Source organism: Vespula vulgaris, chromosome 4, assembly GCF_905475345.1.
Source record: "Vespula vulgaris chromosome 4, iyVesVulg1.1, whole genome shotgun sequence".
NCBI classification, from domain to species: domain Eukaryota; kingdom Metazoa; phylum Arthropoda; class Insecta; order Hymenoptera; family Vespidae; genus Vespula; species Vespula vulgaris.
Genome location: NC_066589.1, coordinates 1,505,898 through 1,525,132, shown reverse-complemented (window position 1 = coordinate 1,525,132; position 19,235 = coordinate 1,505,898). Strand labels below are relative to the sequence as shown.

The 19,235-nt window shown below is 32.3% G+C and overlaps 1 protein-coding gene across 3 annotated transcripts in view; it reads right to left on the bottom strand.

The window, feature by feature from the left end:
- The window catches only part of LOC127063365 (uncharacterized), a 107,711-nt gene that overhangs the window by 20,764 nt on the left and 67,712 nt on the right, over positions 1–19,235 (bottom strand). For all 3 annotated transcript variants that reach the window (XM_050993085.1, XM_050993087.1, XM_050993086.1), the window contains 2 exons: positions 18,014–18,459; positions 16,396–16,630 (listed from right to left, as the gene is read on the bottom strand). In XM_050993085.1, coding sequence (XP_050849042.1) covers positions 16,396–16,630; positions 18,014–18,459 — 681 coding nt within the window. The remainder of the gene's footprint in view (positions 1–16,395; positions 16,631–18,013; positions 18,460–19,235) is intronic.

The window sequence follows — 19,235 nt, the reverse complement described above, 5'->3', positions numbered from 1 at the left end:
ACGTCTTTCGTACGTAAGATGTGGGCGGAATGTACACAGGAATCGTCAATGCTTGCGAAAAAAATTGTTGAACATAGCTCGAAAGGAATTTCCTTTCTACTCTCTTAAAACGTTTTACCATTTCGGTAGACGGAAATATTTTTATGAATAATAAAATAACTATATTTAAGATTATTCGCATAATGTAATATATATATATATATATATATAAAAAGAAAGAAAGATAGTACAAATTATATGAATTAGATGAAAAGAAATCTCCAGAATCACCATCTTGCATAATTCTGGCATACATAATCGATGCTAAAATATGCATGAAAATTTATTTTGTTAGATTTTACCGAATTTTTTTTTTTACGGAGTATTCACCTGTAATATTTGTCATATCTTTAACTGTTATTCGAGCTCAACTTAGTACGCGGTATTAACATAAGAGATATTAAGTTTGTTAATAATGTTATGTATTAACAACTTAATCTTTATGTACTAATAAATTTAGTCTTTCAAATATAATAAAATCACATTTTCGAATCACTGAACGCATATTCACCTTTGTGAATAATCATGCAAATTTAAAAAAGAATTTACGATGCGTTTGCATACGTATGCAAGTATAATCATGAATAAATAAGAGTTTGTTTGTTGTAAATGAGAAAGAAACAGAGAGAAAGGAAAAAGAAACAACTTTTTGCATATTTATTGTAAGTTTCACTGTGATCGCTAAAAAATGCAAAATCAGGAATTTCATGGTAAATCATACGTACGTATATTCAAAGCAATTTGACCATAAACGTTTGCGTACGAATCGATTCGCGATACCTTTCAAAAATGAAAGAAAGGAAAAAAAGAAAAAAGGGAAAGAAAAAAGGAAAAGAAAAGGAAGAAAGAAAGCAAGAAAGAAAGAAAAAAAGAAAAAAATGGAAAAAAGAACATGGATTTTCGCATGAATAAAAAGAGATATTAGTATCCGCGGATGAATTCAAAAGATTATTTGAAAGAGAATCGTGACGATATTCCATTCCCGGAGAAAATTTCAATTCCATTGAATTAAAACATCAAGATGGCTGAATAGTACTTTTCTCCCTTATCACCGAGAAGAACTAGGATATCGATTAGACGTCAAGGATGCCGATAGACGTGAGATTAACGAACAGCTTTTCTAGCACGTCGAAGGATCCCGATCATCTCAATGTTACAAGGTCATCGAGAGAATCCTACTTTCTGGAGGATTTTCGAGTACGAAGAAAGATGTTCGAAAAAAGTCGACAAAAATGTTCTAACATTTCATTTTTTCTCTCTTTCCCTCTCTCTCATTTTTTCCCTTTCCTTTCTCTATCCAAAGTAATAAAGGTTTTACTTTAAGAAATGTAAAAGAATATGTAAATATTAGAACACGGAGGCGTTCGTTTTTCGAAACTTTTCCTTTCTCTCACATTATTACGTGACTTGGCCAGGACGAGGAGAAGTTGAGAGAGAAAATTTTCCATGGCTTCTCGGCTTGGCGAACACAAGTGCGAAAATATACATTCGCACCTTCGCGAAAGTTCGCTGGTGCAAAATGCCAAGCTCAGAGAGCCTACTTTCGGAAATCCACTCGCGAACTGCTGCTGTAGAGCTTTTCTTACATTTCTCTCTCTCTCTTTCCCTTTCTCTTTCTCTCTTTCTGTCTCTCATTTCTCTGTTTGTCTCTTTCTCTCTATCACTTTGAAACAAAGTTCCATCTCTCGTACGTAAAGTGTGGGAGAGAAGCGTATTACGTATTACGCATACACTAAACAAGGGAGAAACTATTATACTACTAAATCGTTCTCCGGGGTGTACCCGAACTTAAGAAGTTTCAACCTTAATCCAGATATCGTTGTTTGTTTCGCGAACCTCCTGGAAATATTCAAAGATAAACAATTTGGAAATTTTAACAAACGCAATGAGTAAACATGTCTATCCTTCGTTTATCTACCTAAAATCATTCCGCGTTATTTAGAAATGAATTACCGATCTCTCTTTTTTTTCTTTTACCTCTTCCTCCTCAACCTCCCTCTCTTGTTCACCCCTCTATCAAGAAACTCTTTTTAGAGATTTGTTCAATATCAGGGAGTCGTTTAACGTTGGAAGCATTTTACTGTTGGAAAGCACATTCGAATTTTCCTCCTCGACGTTATAGCGTGCGGTCGGCATGGATGAGGATGTGTACTTTGCATGTGCCATATCCTCACGCTTTCCGGAAGTTGAACGGGCTAACCGCTCTGTTTCAGGAACTCTCGTGAAACGGGTTGCATCAACCTTTCTCTCTTTCTCTCTCTCTCTCTCTCTTTCGCTTCTCGTCTGTTCTAGATGTTTATTACCGTTATTCGCCGAGTAGTCAGCCAAATATTCGTAGATTTTTCAGAGGACGCACTCTCGGAAGTAGTATAAGAGAGAAAGAAAGAGAGAGAGAGAGAGAGACAGAGATGGTACTAGAAGAAAAATAGTAGGAAGTATATTTAAAGTTTATGGTTCGGAAGTAACACCGTGAACTAATCTTGTATTACACCGAAAGTGCAACGCTCGAATTTCGAGCTTGAATTTCGGAATTACATTTTATTTTCTGTTGAATTTGAATATCCAAAACTAATGTTCATAAATGTATATATGCATGTATAGATACATAGGTATATTTGTAGAAAGCATATATATAAATAGAATCGATAAGAAAGGGACCTGCACAATACTTAGACATTTCGAATGGAATACTCGAAAGTACGTCGTCGAGAAAATACGTTCGGTTACGTCTGGAGAAGACATTTATCGTTAATACTGGTTCGACCTCGACTCTTGTGCTTTTTCTGGCGCCATTCTCGATGCTTAAAAGCGAAAAACTCTGCCTTTGTCGGTCACGTATTTTACAAAGCAGAAACTAACTATGGATTAATGCTTTTATTTCAGTAGTTTGATAGTATATGTGCACGGAAAATAATACTTTTGTATATAGTGATTTCGTTGATGATTTATGAACGAAACTATCGTTATCAATATTCTCATCTTACCGATTGCATTTAACTTTAACTTTATTTATTTCTTCGAAATAATGCGTGACGTTGTGTAGAAATATTTCGAGGAAATTCTTGATCGATGAAACGATACATATATTTATGTATACATAGGTATACGTATATATACGTATATGATATACCTATCTATATATTCTTGTCTCTAGCGCGCTAATGCATAAATATCCGCACGAAAATTCGTCGTGAAATCGTTAGCAAGTCTGTCACGCCTTTCCAGGAAATTTGCAATTTCCGTTCTTCGACGAAAGAGAGCGTTATGGAAGATTCCGTGAGTCGATTATCGATGAATCTGCAGAATATTAGAGGGTGGGCGTTAATATTTTATATCATAGAAAGAAACTCGAGAAAAGAAATTTCATCGTTGATCTATCTACGTCCTTTAGGATAATTAAGAGTATTTTCAAAATACGTTCTTCCTACGTTTACATAATTATATATATATATATTTACCTACATTAAGGTTATAAAAAAATATTTCCAATTTATTTGCAATGCAAACTTTCGACGTTCGATGAGCAATGTATTTAAAGTATGAGGGAGATCGAATTAGCCAGTGTGTTTGTAACTATTTGTATGTGGCTTGATATCTTGCGGAGTTGCGTGTTATTTGCTTCCGAAATGAAAGCAAACTATTTGCCTTCAAAATTGGAGAACGGAAGCATCCTTCGAATTACGAAATACGTAGAATCGTGGAGGATTAATCTCCCGAAGGTATCTCAATGTACGATAACAAAATGTTTTAATAATGGTTAAAATTCTAATAAGATCGACTAATTGTTAAATTTGAAATATGACATTTTTAACAAGATCCTTAAATTATATTTAAATTTCACTTGTAAATCTTTAATTTTTCACTATAAATATACGATGAGTAATGCATATCTCGCTCTTGTAAAGTCATAAAAATAAAACTCGTTAAGTTCTTACGATGTTCTATGGGAAGGGCTTAAGGCCGATAAGCTCCGTGCGCTCGTCCTTCTTTTTATCAGCGTTATTTCTACGTTACGACGATGATATAATAATATTTTATAAGGTATAAGAAAGGCTCACGAAGAGAGGAACACGAGTTAAAGAATGATAAGAACGTGAAAACGTTTTATGTTTTGATATTTAGTCACTCTGTATAAAACGATTGAGAGATATCAAGGTGGATCATTTGTTCGAATGATCACAAATTTTTAGCGATAAATTTTACAGCTTTTCAAATTTTTATTAAACACACGTTTTTTCAAAGCAATTAACAATATCTATTATTTGAATTCGTTTTCTACGTTTATCTATTTATAGAATTATCAACTTATTTTCACTACTTGAATAAGAAAAAAATTAGCGATTTATTCGTTATTTTTAATTCGTTATTTCTATTTCTATAGACATTTCTTTTTCTATCTTTGTAATAATTACGATTTAAATAATTATGAAAAAGATCGTTACGACTGCTTTGAATAGTTTTAATTTAAAAAATTAAAAATCAAAAAGAATTTTATAGCATTGATATATGTTACTTTGTAAATGATACGAAGGATTAGAAAGGATATTAGATCGCACTTTTAAGAAGATTATTATCACATTTTCTCGCGTTAGAATACACCCTTAGAATTTTTCAACCGAGTTTCATTACTCTTTGCCAAGCCGACGCTTCATTAATTTCCCCTTTCACGCGAGCCGCGTTGCAATACGGATCCATGAGGATTAAAAACAAGAGAGAACATACCAAGAGGTTGTTCCAGGTACCTATGGCTGGAATACTTCTTCCAGAATTCTTCTTAGAATTTTCAACAGTCTTTATATACACCGCAGGCGTAGTAAAAGACGAAGGGAAAAGCACGACATCGAGCACATAGTGGAATTTTCTTTTGTAAGATTAAAATTCAAGAAAAGTAAAAAGACATTTGCTAACGGAAAAGAAAAGAATTCTCAGTATCGTTATTACGATGAAGCTTTCTCTCTTCCTTTCTCTTTCTCTCGTTATAAAGTATTTCCGATTTCTCTATCCAAAGACATTTCTAAACGTCTTCCTTCTTACAACTGTCATAAAATTTATTGCCATAAAATTTCAAGTTCGATATCCGCATTGAAAACTTACTCTCGATTATACTATTTTTATTAGAATATAACTCGAACGAGAGATTACGGAAGTTATTCAAAAACCGTTCGTTTGAATGATTTCCTTTTTGATATTTTTCGATAGACATTTTCGAGTTTAGATCGAGGAGACTCCATGTCTGCTGGTAATCTTCCTCTATTGTCAATAATTTATTGAAATCAAGGAAGCATTCGACAATATCCTCTCACGTCAAGAGATTCAAATAGCAAATACAATAATCTTGAGGTAGTAACTTTGAAGATAGGCATATGTATATATAGAGAAGATATAGAGAGCGGAAAGAGAGAGAGAGAGAGAGAGAGAGAGAGAGAGAGAGAAAGAGAGAAATGGAAACAACTAGACCACAAGAAGGGATAACTGGCATGGTGGCAAAACTGGCCTCTATCTACGCTAACTCCATTCCCGGATTCAGAATGGATTTCCGATAGCCAATTCGGATAATATCGTTCTATTGGTGCGAACGTCCTAACGACAAATTGGCTTATTTGAAATGGTCCCTGTACAACTTTTTTTTCTTTTTTATTATTTTTTTTTTCTGGTCACCACCACACTTTCTTTTTTTCGTTATCACTTTTTTCGCGATCGGCATCGTTTCGAATTGGAAGATAATCGGTGTTTCGAATAATCGACCCGAATAATGAATTGCAATTGGTAGGTAGATGAATAAATGAAGAGTTTTGATTATTGCATTCGTTTCGATTTGTTTACACACTCTATTATTTATACCTTTCCTCTTTCATTTCAATTATTTTTGTGCAAGCTTTGCGATTTCTCGAATCGAAAGCAAATCGATTTATAAACAAATCGGTTTAATTAACATCAAGCTTTTCGTTCTCGTATCGTTCGTATAATCTCGACCAATCGTAAAATTCACATGTTACCGAGGTCAGACGGTAATCGATGATGAGTAGAAGAGAATCATTCCAATTGCAATAAATCCCTTTGAACGATTTAATATATGGATGCGACTGGTCCTTCATATATCTAAAGCTTCAAGAGCGAACATTCCGTGTCACTACAATTAATGGACTAACCCTTTACGGACAGTGAGACCACTCGATCGCAAACCATTTCGACGTGCCCTTAAATATTAAAGAGAAAGAGTGGGAACGAGATAGGTGGACAAAGAGAGAAAAGAGAGAAAGAGAGAAAGAGAGAGAGAGAGAAAGAGAAAGGAAGAGGAAAAAGAGAGAGAAAGAGAAAGAAAGAGAGAGAGAGAGAGAAAAAAGAGAAAGAAAGATAGAGACAACCAAAAAGGACGGTGGTGTAGTCTGATTTACGTGAGATCGCATTAAATGCTTCTTTGATGGCCCCTTACCTCCTGAGTGGTTGATAACTTGATTTGCTGTCCCACTTTGGAACTCAGCCACGACTTCCTACGTCGTGTCCGTCGTCGTTGAGAGCCTTCCATCCCTTCTCTCTCTCTCTCTCTTTTTCTCTCTTTCTCTTTGCTTTTCCTTGACCCTTCCCTTTTCCTAACCACTCTCTGATGTAAGCTTTTTTCTAATTTTCAAGCCTCTCGTTTGACTCTCAAATGCTACAAAAAGAGCTTCTCGCGTTCATTGATACTATACGAGATGGAAGATTGATGGGTCAAGTAGAATATACAATATATATATATATATATATATATATATATATATATATATATAGATACAACATATATATTGATAATTAAATAAATTTTAAAATATATATTATTAAATATATATATATTTAATAATATATATACATAAATTATAAAATAAATTATAAAAAATATATATATGTATAATAGAACATTACATATAAATTATGTTTTAATTAAATGTCGCATAGCACCGAAATCATTGTCCTCCAATCGATCGATCAACACGTCAATAAACCAACAAAGCACATTCTACTATCCAAATTGACAACATATTAAATACGACTACATCGTATTCTTGAAAATTGAAAACAGTTTGTTCTTTTGTCTCATGCGTGTGTAACGTGTCTAACAACAATATATAATTTCGCAGAATTATTGATTTGTTCCAACAGAAAGAAATGTCTATTTAATGTTTACAAATAGTACTCGAGAACCGGCTATATATATATATATACACAGACACTGTAGCATTGTCGCACTGCCGAGTCGTCATTGATTGGTTAAACAACAAGGATTTTGCCGCTATACATCAGCTAATTGGAACGTAGAAACATTATCTAATAATCAGTTCAGTCATTCGTTCACGTACGATGGTTACGTTATCACCAATACTCCAGTTCTATCAAAAATGTAAGTACCTTGAATATATATCTATATATTTCCGTATAAAATATATTTTATAAAATTATTGAAATACGTTTTCTATTTTATTTTAGAATGTTTTTTCTATTCTACGATCCTATGAAGTATTATATTAAATTTTCTATTGTATTACGCGTTGCTCGTTGGAGTCAATCGTCTAGGTAATCTATACAATGTTACTTGATAAGACAAATTCCGATACTTTCGTGTTCATTAATTAGTAGCTTCGATTCACTCTTTGATTATCTACCGTGTTTCAATATCGAAATATTCGTGTTGTAAAAAAAAGTTAGAGAAAGGCGGCTGACTTACTAGTGCTTTGTAGATTGGACGAAGCGATAATTAAGAAACTTCCTTCTCTGTTCTTCTTTGAGAGAAATCATTCTTTGAAATTTAATTTTGTATACTACGGTCAAACGTGGTAATAAAGTGGGATGGGGGACAAATGGAAATACACATTGGCAAAGCGTTCTCCCATTTTATTTTTACTTGTTAAAAGTTTCATAGCTATCAGCTCATGTCTGTAAAATCTAATTAATCGTTCAAGAAAATAAGAAATTTTTATTTGCTTTTGACTTGTTCTCGTCTACCTACGGTGACGTATTGATATATTTTATCAAAAACGATTTGATTGCAAAAATAATGAATTTTTATAAGAGACGAAATTATAAAACTAAAATTTCATTTCAATTTTATTTCAATTTCATTTCAATTTCTGATTGGGAACAATAAAAACAAATTAATTCGTCGTTAAAAATTTCTTTCTTCGAATCAATCAATATATCCATTTTATTATAGCGTTTGATATACATTTGATACACTAATAATATAGCATTTGATATGTCGATATAAATAAAATTCATGCATTATTTTCTTTGACAATTATCACTAAAAATAAGGAAAAATAAAAAAAGATGTTTCGAATTACATTACGTAGAAAAAAAAAGAAATAAATAACAATCTAACGAATATAAATATCTCCGATCACTCGATAAAATCTTTCGATAAGAACCGTTTACTATTCTTCGTTTTCTATCAATAATTAAAAGGAAAAAGTTTTAGCTGGTAACGAACAAACATAATGCGTTTAAGTAAAAACAAGAGAAATATATAGAATAGAGGTCTCTGTTTCCTACGTACGAAATATAAAAGGTACTGTTCATACAAGGAAGAAATAAAATGCCATTCGAAAACATTACTGCTTTAAAATCTAAATGTTTTATACTTAAGAAAGAAAAGAAATAAGGAAGAGAACAAAGGAAAAGGATAGAACGATGAAATATAAGGAGAGAAAAGAAATGGAAGAAGGAGAAGAAGAAGAAAGACAAAAAATAGGATACTTTTGCAATCAGCTTCGTTCTCGAGAAGGAGAGAAAGAGAGACAAAGAAAGATAGAAAAAAAATAAGAAACAGAGAAAGAAGAAAAAAAAGTAGAAAGGGTTGCTTGGATTTTAGACCCCGCCGGCCAACAGGTTAACTTTCGAGAAACGCCAACTTTTCCATCGGATTTAACGAAGTGCCACGTTCCTGTAACTTCTCTCATTTACCTTCAAGCCACTCCATATCGACTTTTTTCTTTGTTTTCTTTTACTATTCTTTTCAAGAGACGCCAAACGGTTTTGCACGATCACGATTAAATGCAATGTTAAACTTCAGTCACTATGGGGAATAAAAGAGAAAAGAGGGGAAAATAATCGAATACTATTTTACCCATCGTTAAGCCATTTTAAATATTTACGTGTAAGTAAATAGGTATGTATCAGGTGTGAAAGTTGCTAGAAACATTTCATGATTTTTCTTCTTCTTCTACTTTTTCTAACCGTTAATTTTCTTCGTTAAAAATTGAAAGAAAACAAGAGAAAAGTTTGTTAAGTAAGAACAAAGGAAAGTACATTAGTATTATTAAAAATAAACTAAAATATTATTTCTAATTGATGTAATAAAATATATTTTATCATACATCTTAATATTATAGAGTATATTTAGAAAGAGGTATACTCTAACAGAAGGGTTTTTTTTCATTGAAGAAATTTTATTATGAATTGAAGGAAAGAAACACGTATAAATGAGATAATAGAATATGAAAGACAAATAATGTCGACGGTAAAGAAAGCTCAACACCTATTGGCGGGGACATTAAAAGTAGAGTTCAAGAAAAGTGTGCTAATTAGACAAGCTTCGATATAACTGAGAATTCTCTTGAGAGTGATAATATGCATATTTAATGAGAAGACACAACGGGAGAAGGAAAATAGAGCGTGAAAAAGAAAAAGAAGAAGAAGAAGAAGACGAAAGATAGAAATGGAGAGAAAGGAGAAAAAATAAAAGAAAAGAAAAGAAAAGAAAAGAAGAGTTAAAGAAGAAAAATAAAAAGAATAAGAATAAGACGAAGAAAGAGAAGAAGGTAAGGCACGAATGAAGTGAAATAAGAAAGGAATAAGAAGAATAAATGAAAGATTTAGTTTTGGAGAATGAAGAATAGAAAATGAAGAAAGGAAGGAACGAAGGAAGGAAGGAATAAATGCAATTCTGCGATTAATTAAAAAGGAAGAAGGAAAAAGAAGGTCCGTGAGATCTCTCGTTAGGTTCATGATCTTGGGTGACCGATCAAGCGGACTCGTTTAACGAACTCGAGAGATGGTCGAACTTCTCGATTCTTCGTTATTCCAGCCTGGTGAAATTCTCTCTACGTTGAAAGAAGCTCTGAGAGAAAGAAGAAAGAAAGAGAAGGAAAGAGGGAGAGAGGGAGAGAAGATAGGGGAGAAATGATGGGTAAGAAGAAGATGAAGTTCGAATCTTGGCTTTTCGAAGGTACTACTAGAAGACAAGCTCGAACGAGCTGTGATCTCATTAACCGATATAAGAGTACCTGCTTAAAAGTGTTCCACATTTCCTAATGACAGGGTACCTTACTGTAATAGCGTTATCATACTTACGAGCGAGCAATTAAAAAAGTTTCATCCGCGCAATTAGGACCTTTCGCTTGCGCCTCGGCAATACTACTTGGCCCGTTTGCGTGTTCACTGACCTGAACTTACACGTCATCGCTGATAAAATGAAGAAAGAAGAAAAGAAAAGGAAGAAAAGTGAAAAAAAAGAGAAAGAGAGAGAGAGAGAGTACGTTACGAAGTGATCTCGATTGGATCCTTCCTCCACACCTTTATCTTCGAACCTCGAAAATGAGATCTAGTTTAAGTTAGGTCTCTGTGAAGAGTCCAAACATTAGAAATTTACAAAAAGCGTCGTTTTTAAAATAACTTTGTCGAGAACAATTGTCTAATTTTCTCTTTATTAATTTTAGATAAAGGAACAAGAATTGTTTTTCTCACTCATTCGAGATTCAATGAATATTTTTAAATATGTAATATCATAATACCAAACTGAAATATTTTCTGGTAAAATAGATTGAACGAAAAGAAGGTGCACATTTCTATCTAACAAAATTTCAAAATTATTGAAAACACAGAAAGTAGACGCGTCTGTTTATCGAAGTTTTATCAAACCGCGAAAGAAGGACAGAGAAAGAGAAGAGAGAGATTTCCTCAACGCCAACTTCGATTTAGAAATTCCAAGCACGGGCAACAGTGAACCAGGAAAACAATTCAACGTGACGATTTTCTCCGCAAATAGAAAAATTCCTTTGGTAAATAGTCGGAACTGTATAAAATATATATACACATATTTTCATTTTAAATTCCGATCAATGTTCTGAAGAAAAACTACTATTCTTGGATTAGCTTAAGTTTATTTCAATTTAAATTAAGTTATCGTAATATACATTCTATTTTTATTAATTAACGTCACGTTAGTTCGTAATGATATTCCATTTCAGATCCGATAAAAGATAAGGAAGAAAATTAAAAAATAAAAGAACAAAATCTTGTTAGCGAAGTATTTAAGTTAAAATCTCATAAGATAGGACCTACTTAAGAAATCCCGTTTGGCATGGGTAGAAAATCGAATTCTTGTGAGAATTCGAAGAGCAGCCGGTGTTTCCGAAGGGATAGAAAGAGGAGTTTAGATATGGTTGAATAAGAGGTAGGATAGGGACGTCGAGAAGGGTCCTTTCGATGAGTTCTACCGTGGAACTTACTTAATCCTATGCCTCTGTCTCTGCCTCTGCCTTTGCTTCCGCGACGGCTATAATTACTTGACGTAATTTACATGCGGTCCTTAATACACCGTAATCACCTCTCGCATTCGCAATGGCCGCCATTGTGCTCTGACAAACGAGTTATCTTAACAAAGTCACTTATGGCATCGGGCCTACGTACTCTCTTGTTTGTTCGAACTTTAACTGACAACGACATATTCTCTTTGTTTTTCTCTCTTTCTCGCTCTCTCTCTCTCTTCCTCTTTCTCTCTCTCTCTCTCTCTCTTCTTGTTTCTTCGTATCTTTCTCTTCTCCTTCTCATATTTACCTATTTTTGTTTCTTTCCTATCATTATTTCTTCCTCTTTTTATCTTTTACAATCATCATCACGAAAATCCTTTGATTGTCCCAGTTTTCGTAAGTCCTCGTTTGTCATATATTTTATATATTTGTATTTGTATATTTTCCGGACGAAATTGATTAATAGAAAATTTCTTTTATTGCATATGAACAAAATAATAAATCGATTTTCTCAATTAATTTTCTAATTATCCGATAATTAAAAATATGTTATCGAATTATATTATCATATGTTATATAAATATGAATATCAAAAAGAAAAGTGAAGCTTACAAGATAATCTGATATAAATGATCACGATGATAGAACTAAAAGTTAAATCTTATGGATGATAATACATAATGCAGGTCAAATAAAATCCAGACGATCATGTCTGAAAAGGGAGAGGCAAACATAGATGATGTTAAAAAGTATACAATGGATGGCACATTGCCCATTGGTTTTCTCTCCTATTCTAATTTTCTTTCCATTTTTTTCTATTTTTCTTTCTATTTTTCTCGGTTTTCTTTTTGTTCTTTTATTCTTCCTATTTCACTTTTTTCTTCTCTCCTTTTATTATTTTCTGGCCTTCTCCTTCTTCTTCTTTTCTAATTTCCTCTTTTTCTCTCCTTCGCTCATAATATTCTCCTTTTCTCTTTTCGTTTTCTACGACATATTTTGAAATATCTTAAGATTGTAAAAAAAGAAAAATAAAAAAATTAAAAAATGCTTGTTAAAAGCATGTATGTTCGATTGACAATTAATGAGCGAATATGCCAAAGGAGAAGAAAGTATTAAGCCTAACTTAATGACGTTGAATGTAGATAGACAAATAGATAGATAGATTAAAGAAAAAAATAATAATAATAAAAAAAAGAAAAGGAAAAAAAAAAGAGAAAAAAATATAAGCATTCGCGATTACGGCGAACTGATAATGTGATACATCATTTACGTCGAAGCTCTTTGAAGACTTCTATTATCGGAACCGTCATTAAAAGCGTGTGCTCATACACGAATGCGCCTATAATTGGTACGCTTTACTGCGAGCGAATCAAATTAAAATCCGAATCCGACAAATTGCGGGAAAATCGAGTTAACGACGGAACTAGTTCATCACGACATAGAAATAAGCGAAATAAGCGAGTTATGATAAATATATCTATGTGTTAGCCTTGTTTCTCATCGATCACCGATGCAATCACCATTTGCTTTACAAAGAGAATTCCTTTCGTTTTATGATAGTTTATATATTCGAACGTGAACATTGCTTTCAACGAGTTCGTTTTAATTGGCAATAGGTACAATCTTTTTTTTAAATTAATTAAACTTTTATCACGTGTGAAATTAAATGATACCTATCGTAAAAAGCAAAAGGAAAAAAAAGATAAAGAGAGAAAATTGTTATCAACGTTTTTCATTAATTTATACAAAGCCAATGTAATTACTAATTTTTATATATTAAAAAAGAAACGAAAAAAGAAAAATAATAATTATCACAATCACATACTTTTCATTCGTGTTTTTATAACATTGTATTCATAGATACATTATTCGAGATTCGTATTTTTTAAGAAACCTTATTTATCACGAAAAAGATCGTTCGTAAAGAAGCCGGAATTTAAATGAATTTTCGTGACGGTATTTATATAGTGCGCGTGATCGTAAAAGCTACCCTACCATCCGCGACATTCGATCGAGACTCTTAAGCATCGGTGTTACTATTTTCGTAGCCAGAAGACTTCGTGCGTTCGGAGAGAAGAGAGAGAGAGAAAGAGAGAAAGAAATAGGGAGAGAGAAGGAGACCGCGAACGAGACTCGTCGACCCTGACTCAAATTCGAATGAGAGCTAGATGCCCTCGTACAAGCTCGATCCGGTGCATCTTGAGCTTCGTGTAACGGTTTCCAAAATACCACTACGCTAATGAGATTCTCTCGAATCCGTGCCGTCTTGGGACATCTACTACTAGAAAATGAAGTAGAAAATAAGGAACGAGAAAGACGTCCCTAATGAATTTGCACTTTGAAAGAGAAAGAGAAGAGAGAGAGAGAGAGAGTTGAGATTGCGAATGATAGACAGAGAGAGAGAGAGAGAAATTGAGATTGAGAGAAAGAGAGAGGGAGTAATTATATTTTCAAGAATTTCCTCCTCTTCGTTATTATTATCATTTAATTTTCCTAGGAAGAAGGGACCAACTCCGCCTATGTACTTCTACAACGTTGGCTAAAGTTCTTTATCGGAAGATATAGAAAACAAGGCTACTATCTCTTTTTATTTTACTTTTTTTTGCCTTTCTTTTCTTCTTTTATTTTTATTTTTTCTCCTCTTTTTTTTCTTTTCGTCTTCTTTCGCTGCTTCAGGGAGATAAAATACCGATTTAACTTTGTGAATCGAAATTTTTTCCTTAAAGCTATTTTTCGAGGAAGAGACACTTAAATTCATATCGAAGACTTACGGACTCTACATTAGGAAACTTTTACGGAACTTTCCGAGTTCTACCTTCTCTTGTTCCAGCATAAATTTACGGGTCAAGGGATCATTCGAATCAACGATAGATAAGTACCGAGATTGTAACAATTTTTGAGATAATAAAAACTAGTTTTCTTTAGTGATCGATACGATATGATTCAATGTTTTAACAATTATTTATTTCTTTCTTTCGATGAAATGAATTATTTGATTTGTTCTTTGACGATGAGCTTTATATATCGGGAATTTTATTGTTTACAAAAACCGATCACTTTTATTGGGTCATGCATGACATTTATTTCCTGAGAAAAAAAGAAGATATTTCTTGTCCGACAAGATAGAACAGTGTCATCTATAGTTTCTCGATAAATCGATTCGTTATCGGAACATTCGCACTGTCTCGAACGGACCGAACGGAATCGAACGTTACGATGATTTACGTTTTCACCGAGTCTACTGCAAAATTTCTCGTTTTTTCTTCTGGAACAACTAGACTCGAAGAATTTGTCACGATAACGAACGTAAGGGCCGTAATCTGTATCAATGAAAAGACAAAGATCTTCATTGTTTTATTATTTTATAGATTCGAAAGTTTTTTAAAGATAAATTAAATTAACGTATTGGAAAAACGCATGGAATTTCTACGCGCATATTCGAGAGAGAGAGAGAGAGAGAGAGAGAGAGAGAGAAAGAGAGAGAGAGAGAGAGAGAGAGAGAGAGAGAGAGAGAGAGAGAGAGAGTTACGTAAAAATTAAAAACGAAGACAATTTATTGAACGTTGCGAGAGGTACCTATAAATCATAAAATACCTTTTCTTTTTCCGAAGTTATCTCGAGCTTGAAATATTCAGACTTTGCGTTGAATATTTGCGTTTTGCTGCCGCACGAATGAGTAATAGTTTAGCACGAGAACGTTAAACTATTTGTAACAATATTTTACCGTTCTCGTTATTTCGTCAGAAGTTTAAAAAAAAAGAAAGAACAGATATTTTTCTTCATCGTTAAAACTATCGTTTAGAAGACCATATGAATTTAAAGATCTTCTCTCGTCAGTTTATTTCAATATCAAATATAAGATCAATACGAAACGTTTCTCAGTTCATTGGACGTTCAATGACCACGACAGATAGAAAGAAAGAGAGAGAGAGAGAGAGAAAGAGAGAGAGAGAGAGAGAGAGAGAGAGAGAGAGAGAGAAACAGGAAGATATAAAGAGAATTTATAGCAACGACGAGAAGCATTATTTTAGTATAAGCTAATTCAAAACTTTTACTGCTAGTCACTTGTCATTTATGTCGTGAGATATGTGACGAAGTTACGTGATGAAATTAGTTTCTATAACATGTGTTGTATTCTATGATTAAATCGTGAATGAATAGAAACAAACAAAATGAAAAAAAAAGTAATAATAATACAAGAAACATATAGAGTACCTAGTACTTTTAACTTTACACATGATTAGTCCTTTTTAGTAAAATATCAAGCAAAATAACATTGATGTTTCTCGGAATCTTTCGAAGGTTGTTTACAAAGTAGAGAACATAAAAACACATGTAAGATTCTATCAAAGATTCAACGACATGATCCAAGATCAAAGCTTCGTCCCTCGACGAAAAGGGAAAGAGAGCAAGTTTCTTTTGAACACGTTCGTTCCTTTTTTAGCACATTATCGATGTTCCTTCAGTCGCTAGCACGGTACTAAACTGAAATCAAGATAGTCCGCTCGGCTGAACGCAATCGTGTAGAAAGCGGATCGTAAAACGATTTTCATACTATGTTCTTATGTAGATGACATTTCTCTAGCCCAACTATCCTTAAAACTTTTAACGTTTCAAACAAGTTACGTAATCGAAAACAGAAACGAGAATCTATAAAGACTCCCTAATCTTCCAGAGGAATCTATTTAATTTCTAACTTTATCTAATTCGCTTTGGAAACAATGATTTTTTCCAAGTTTTTCTTCTTTTCTGATATTTTTCTTTTCTTTTTTTTTATTCTTTTCTTTCTTTTATCTCTTTATTTTAATATTACTATTATTATTATTATTATTAGTTTTTTTCTGATTAAACTTACCTTCGAGAACTCTGACACACTCCGTATGATTCGGATAAGGATTCGGATAATTCGGACTGTAAAATTCTCTCTTAGCTTCGTCGCCGAGTAGAAATTTCTCGCATTTGTCTGCGGCGTGTCTCATTTGACGACGTCGAAATATGTCGTCCCTTGACGATGATAATAACATCGACGTGCTTGTCGTTTTGGAGAATATTTCTGTTGATATTCCTCGAGTCTCCGTAGTTGGGATTATCTGTGGAAATTTGTAAAAAAATGTTTGTTTAATAAATCCAAAAAGAAAATAAAAAATGTAGAATTGATCAGGAGAGTTTGCACGATGTATATTAATTAACTAATTAATTGATTTAATTGTCGACTAGGCAAGAAATTAGAACAGAATATTTCATGATTAATCAAAGATCGAGAATCGCCAGTATGCTTTTACCATTACATTATGTAAAATCTATTGAATGGATGAACTTGCAATCTACCAATATACGAATGTCAGGTCATTAATTAAACTCGAATTGGAGGAAGCTATGTACGATAGATATATCGATAGTGTTAAATTATAGATATTACCATGAGTTTGCCTTATTGCTAACAGTTATAGCTTGATATTGTCGTGCCTCAGGTGCAGCTCAATATGTATTATATATATATCTACATACATATGTTATATATATATATATATATATATATATATATATATATATATATATATATATACACGTGTACCTATAACATCTATTATGTATTGCCAAATGATTGTTTCATATAAAATGTTCGAGTTCCTTCTTTTTTAATATTTTTAGAATTCTACATGCCATGTTCAAATTTAAGAAGACACGAATATCTATTTATTTTTCTTTTCTATGTATCTTAGCTTTTGTTATTTTTTTGATTAGTAAAGAGAGATGAAACAAACAATGTCCAATAGCACGTATACAATCTACTACTGAAAGACTTGTAGAGCTTATATGCAGCTTTATTTACACGAATAAACGTCATTCTATAAGAGTTAAGATTTACGAGAGTACATCGATACCAACTTTGAAGAACTCCTACAACTGTTTCATTTTTCAATCGTGCTCGAACGTTTTATGGAAATGGCAAATTTTTCTTTGCGAACTCTTGACTCGAGCGAACTGAACTTTTCCATTTATTCTCTCATCGACCATTTATTATTATTTTCTTATTTTATATTATTCGTTAACAAATATACTCGTTATGGCAAAAGATAACAATTTTTTTTCCTCTTTCTTTTTCTTTTTCTTTTTCTTATTCATCATGTGAAAAAAATAATTATCTTTTGCCATTTGAATTAAAATTTGAGTGGAAACTAGAAAATATTCGTAAATTTATATCAATATAATTTCAATAAAATTTATTTAACATCGTTAATTGTAATATTAAAAGAAATTATGCTATTGATGAAGTACGATGACACGATATCACATGAATATTGACGCAATTTTGTATACTTTTTATTTTACTACTATATATAGTAATAAGTTAATGATATATTAATGTAATAATAAATTGATTACACATGCACTGAAAAATGTATTGATATCAATATTATTTATGTTCTCTTTTTTTAATAGAAAAAGTATAAACAAAAAAGCGTACTTACCTCTGTGATTGTAGAAGAGATTGGTATGTTTCTTGAAATTTTTGACGTTCCTTTTGTCGATATTCTAGAAACGTCGAAATTTTCGGATGGTTCGATGACAGGATACTCGAGACGATTTCTCAAGGACGAGAAAGAGTTCGACTCGTTTGAAAGGTAATTTCGGATTGTCGTTTGCGTCTTTTCCGAGTTTTCCTCTGGCATCATCCTCGAGGATCCATGAGCCAATCCGAATGTTTGTGTGCTATCGACGTTGCTCCAGGGTGTCGTTTCAAAAATTCTTTGGAGAGTTCTTTCTGAAGATGACAAAATCGACATTGAAGACGAGGACATCGATGAAGATAATGGTAAGATGGAACGTGAGGATCTACTTGCAGATCTACTTCGTCCGTTAATATAAAAAATGGAATCTTTTCTTTCCTGCGTCGACTCTGCGGATGCTCCGGCAACTGAAACATATAAAAAATATTTTATGTATTTAAAACAATCTAAAAATTAATCAGATATAATAGTTATTAATTGTATATGAATATAATCATTGTAATTTGATATTTATTATAACAATTAAATATTATAACGATTAAATTTTATATTTTTCTTTATATGTTTATATTTGCACAGATTCGGAAAAATAATTGTAAGATAATTTTTATTTAGAATTTTTGAATCCTCGTACATTATATTCATTATTTGTACTTTACTAGATTGCTCGATATTTTAGATACAATCAACTTTAAATACAATTCAAATTAAGCTGCTTAAGTTCTAAACGGAAACAATAAACGATTGTAAATTATTAATTTGAAATGATGGTAAGAGAACGACTAATACGATTTACAATAATTTAGACCGCATTGTCCGATCCCATTAGCGATATGAGATCTCTCTAAATTAAGCTGTTTGAAAAGCTTCTTGGCCACTGACGATTCTGATAATTGAGAAAGACAGAAAGAAAAAGAAAAGAAGTTCAAATTGTATTAGATTAATAAGGTTAATCGTCTGTGAAAAATTAATATTTCAATTTTATATCGATATTCTTTTTATTTGTTTGAATTATTTAAAAATATTATCTATACTATTTCATTGTCTCTTTGTAAATTATTTAAGATACTAATGTTCTCATAAGAATATCTAATAATTTTATGCTTTATATTTATTAAAATAAAATGTACATTTTATGGAGACTATTTACTAAGATTAATAATTAGAATATTTAAAATCTAAA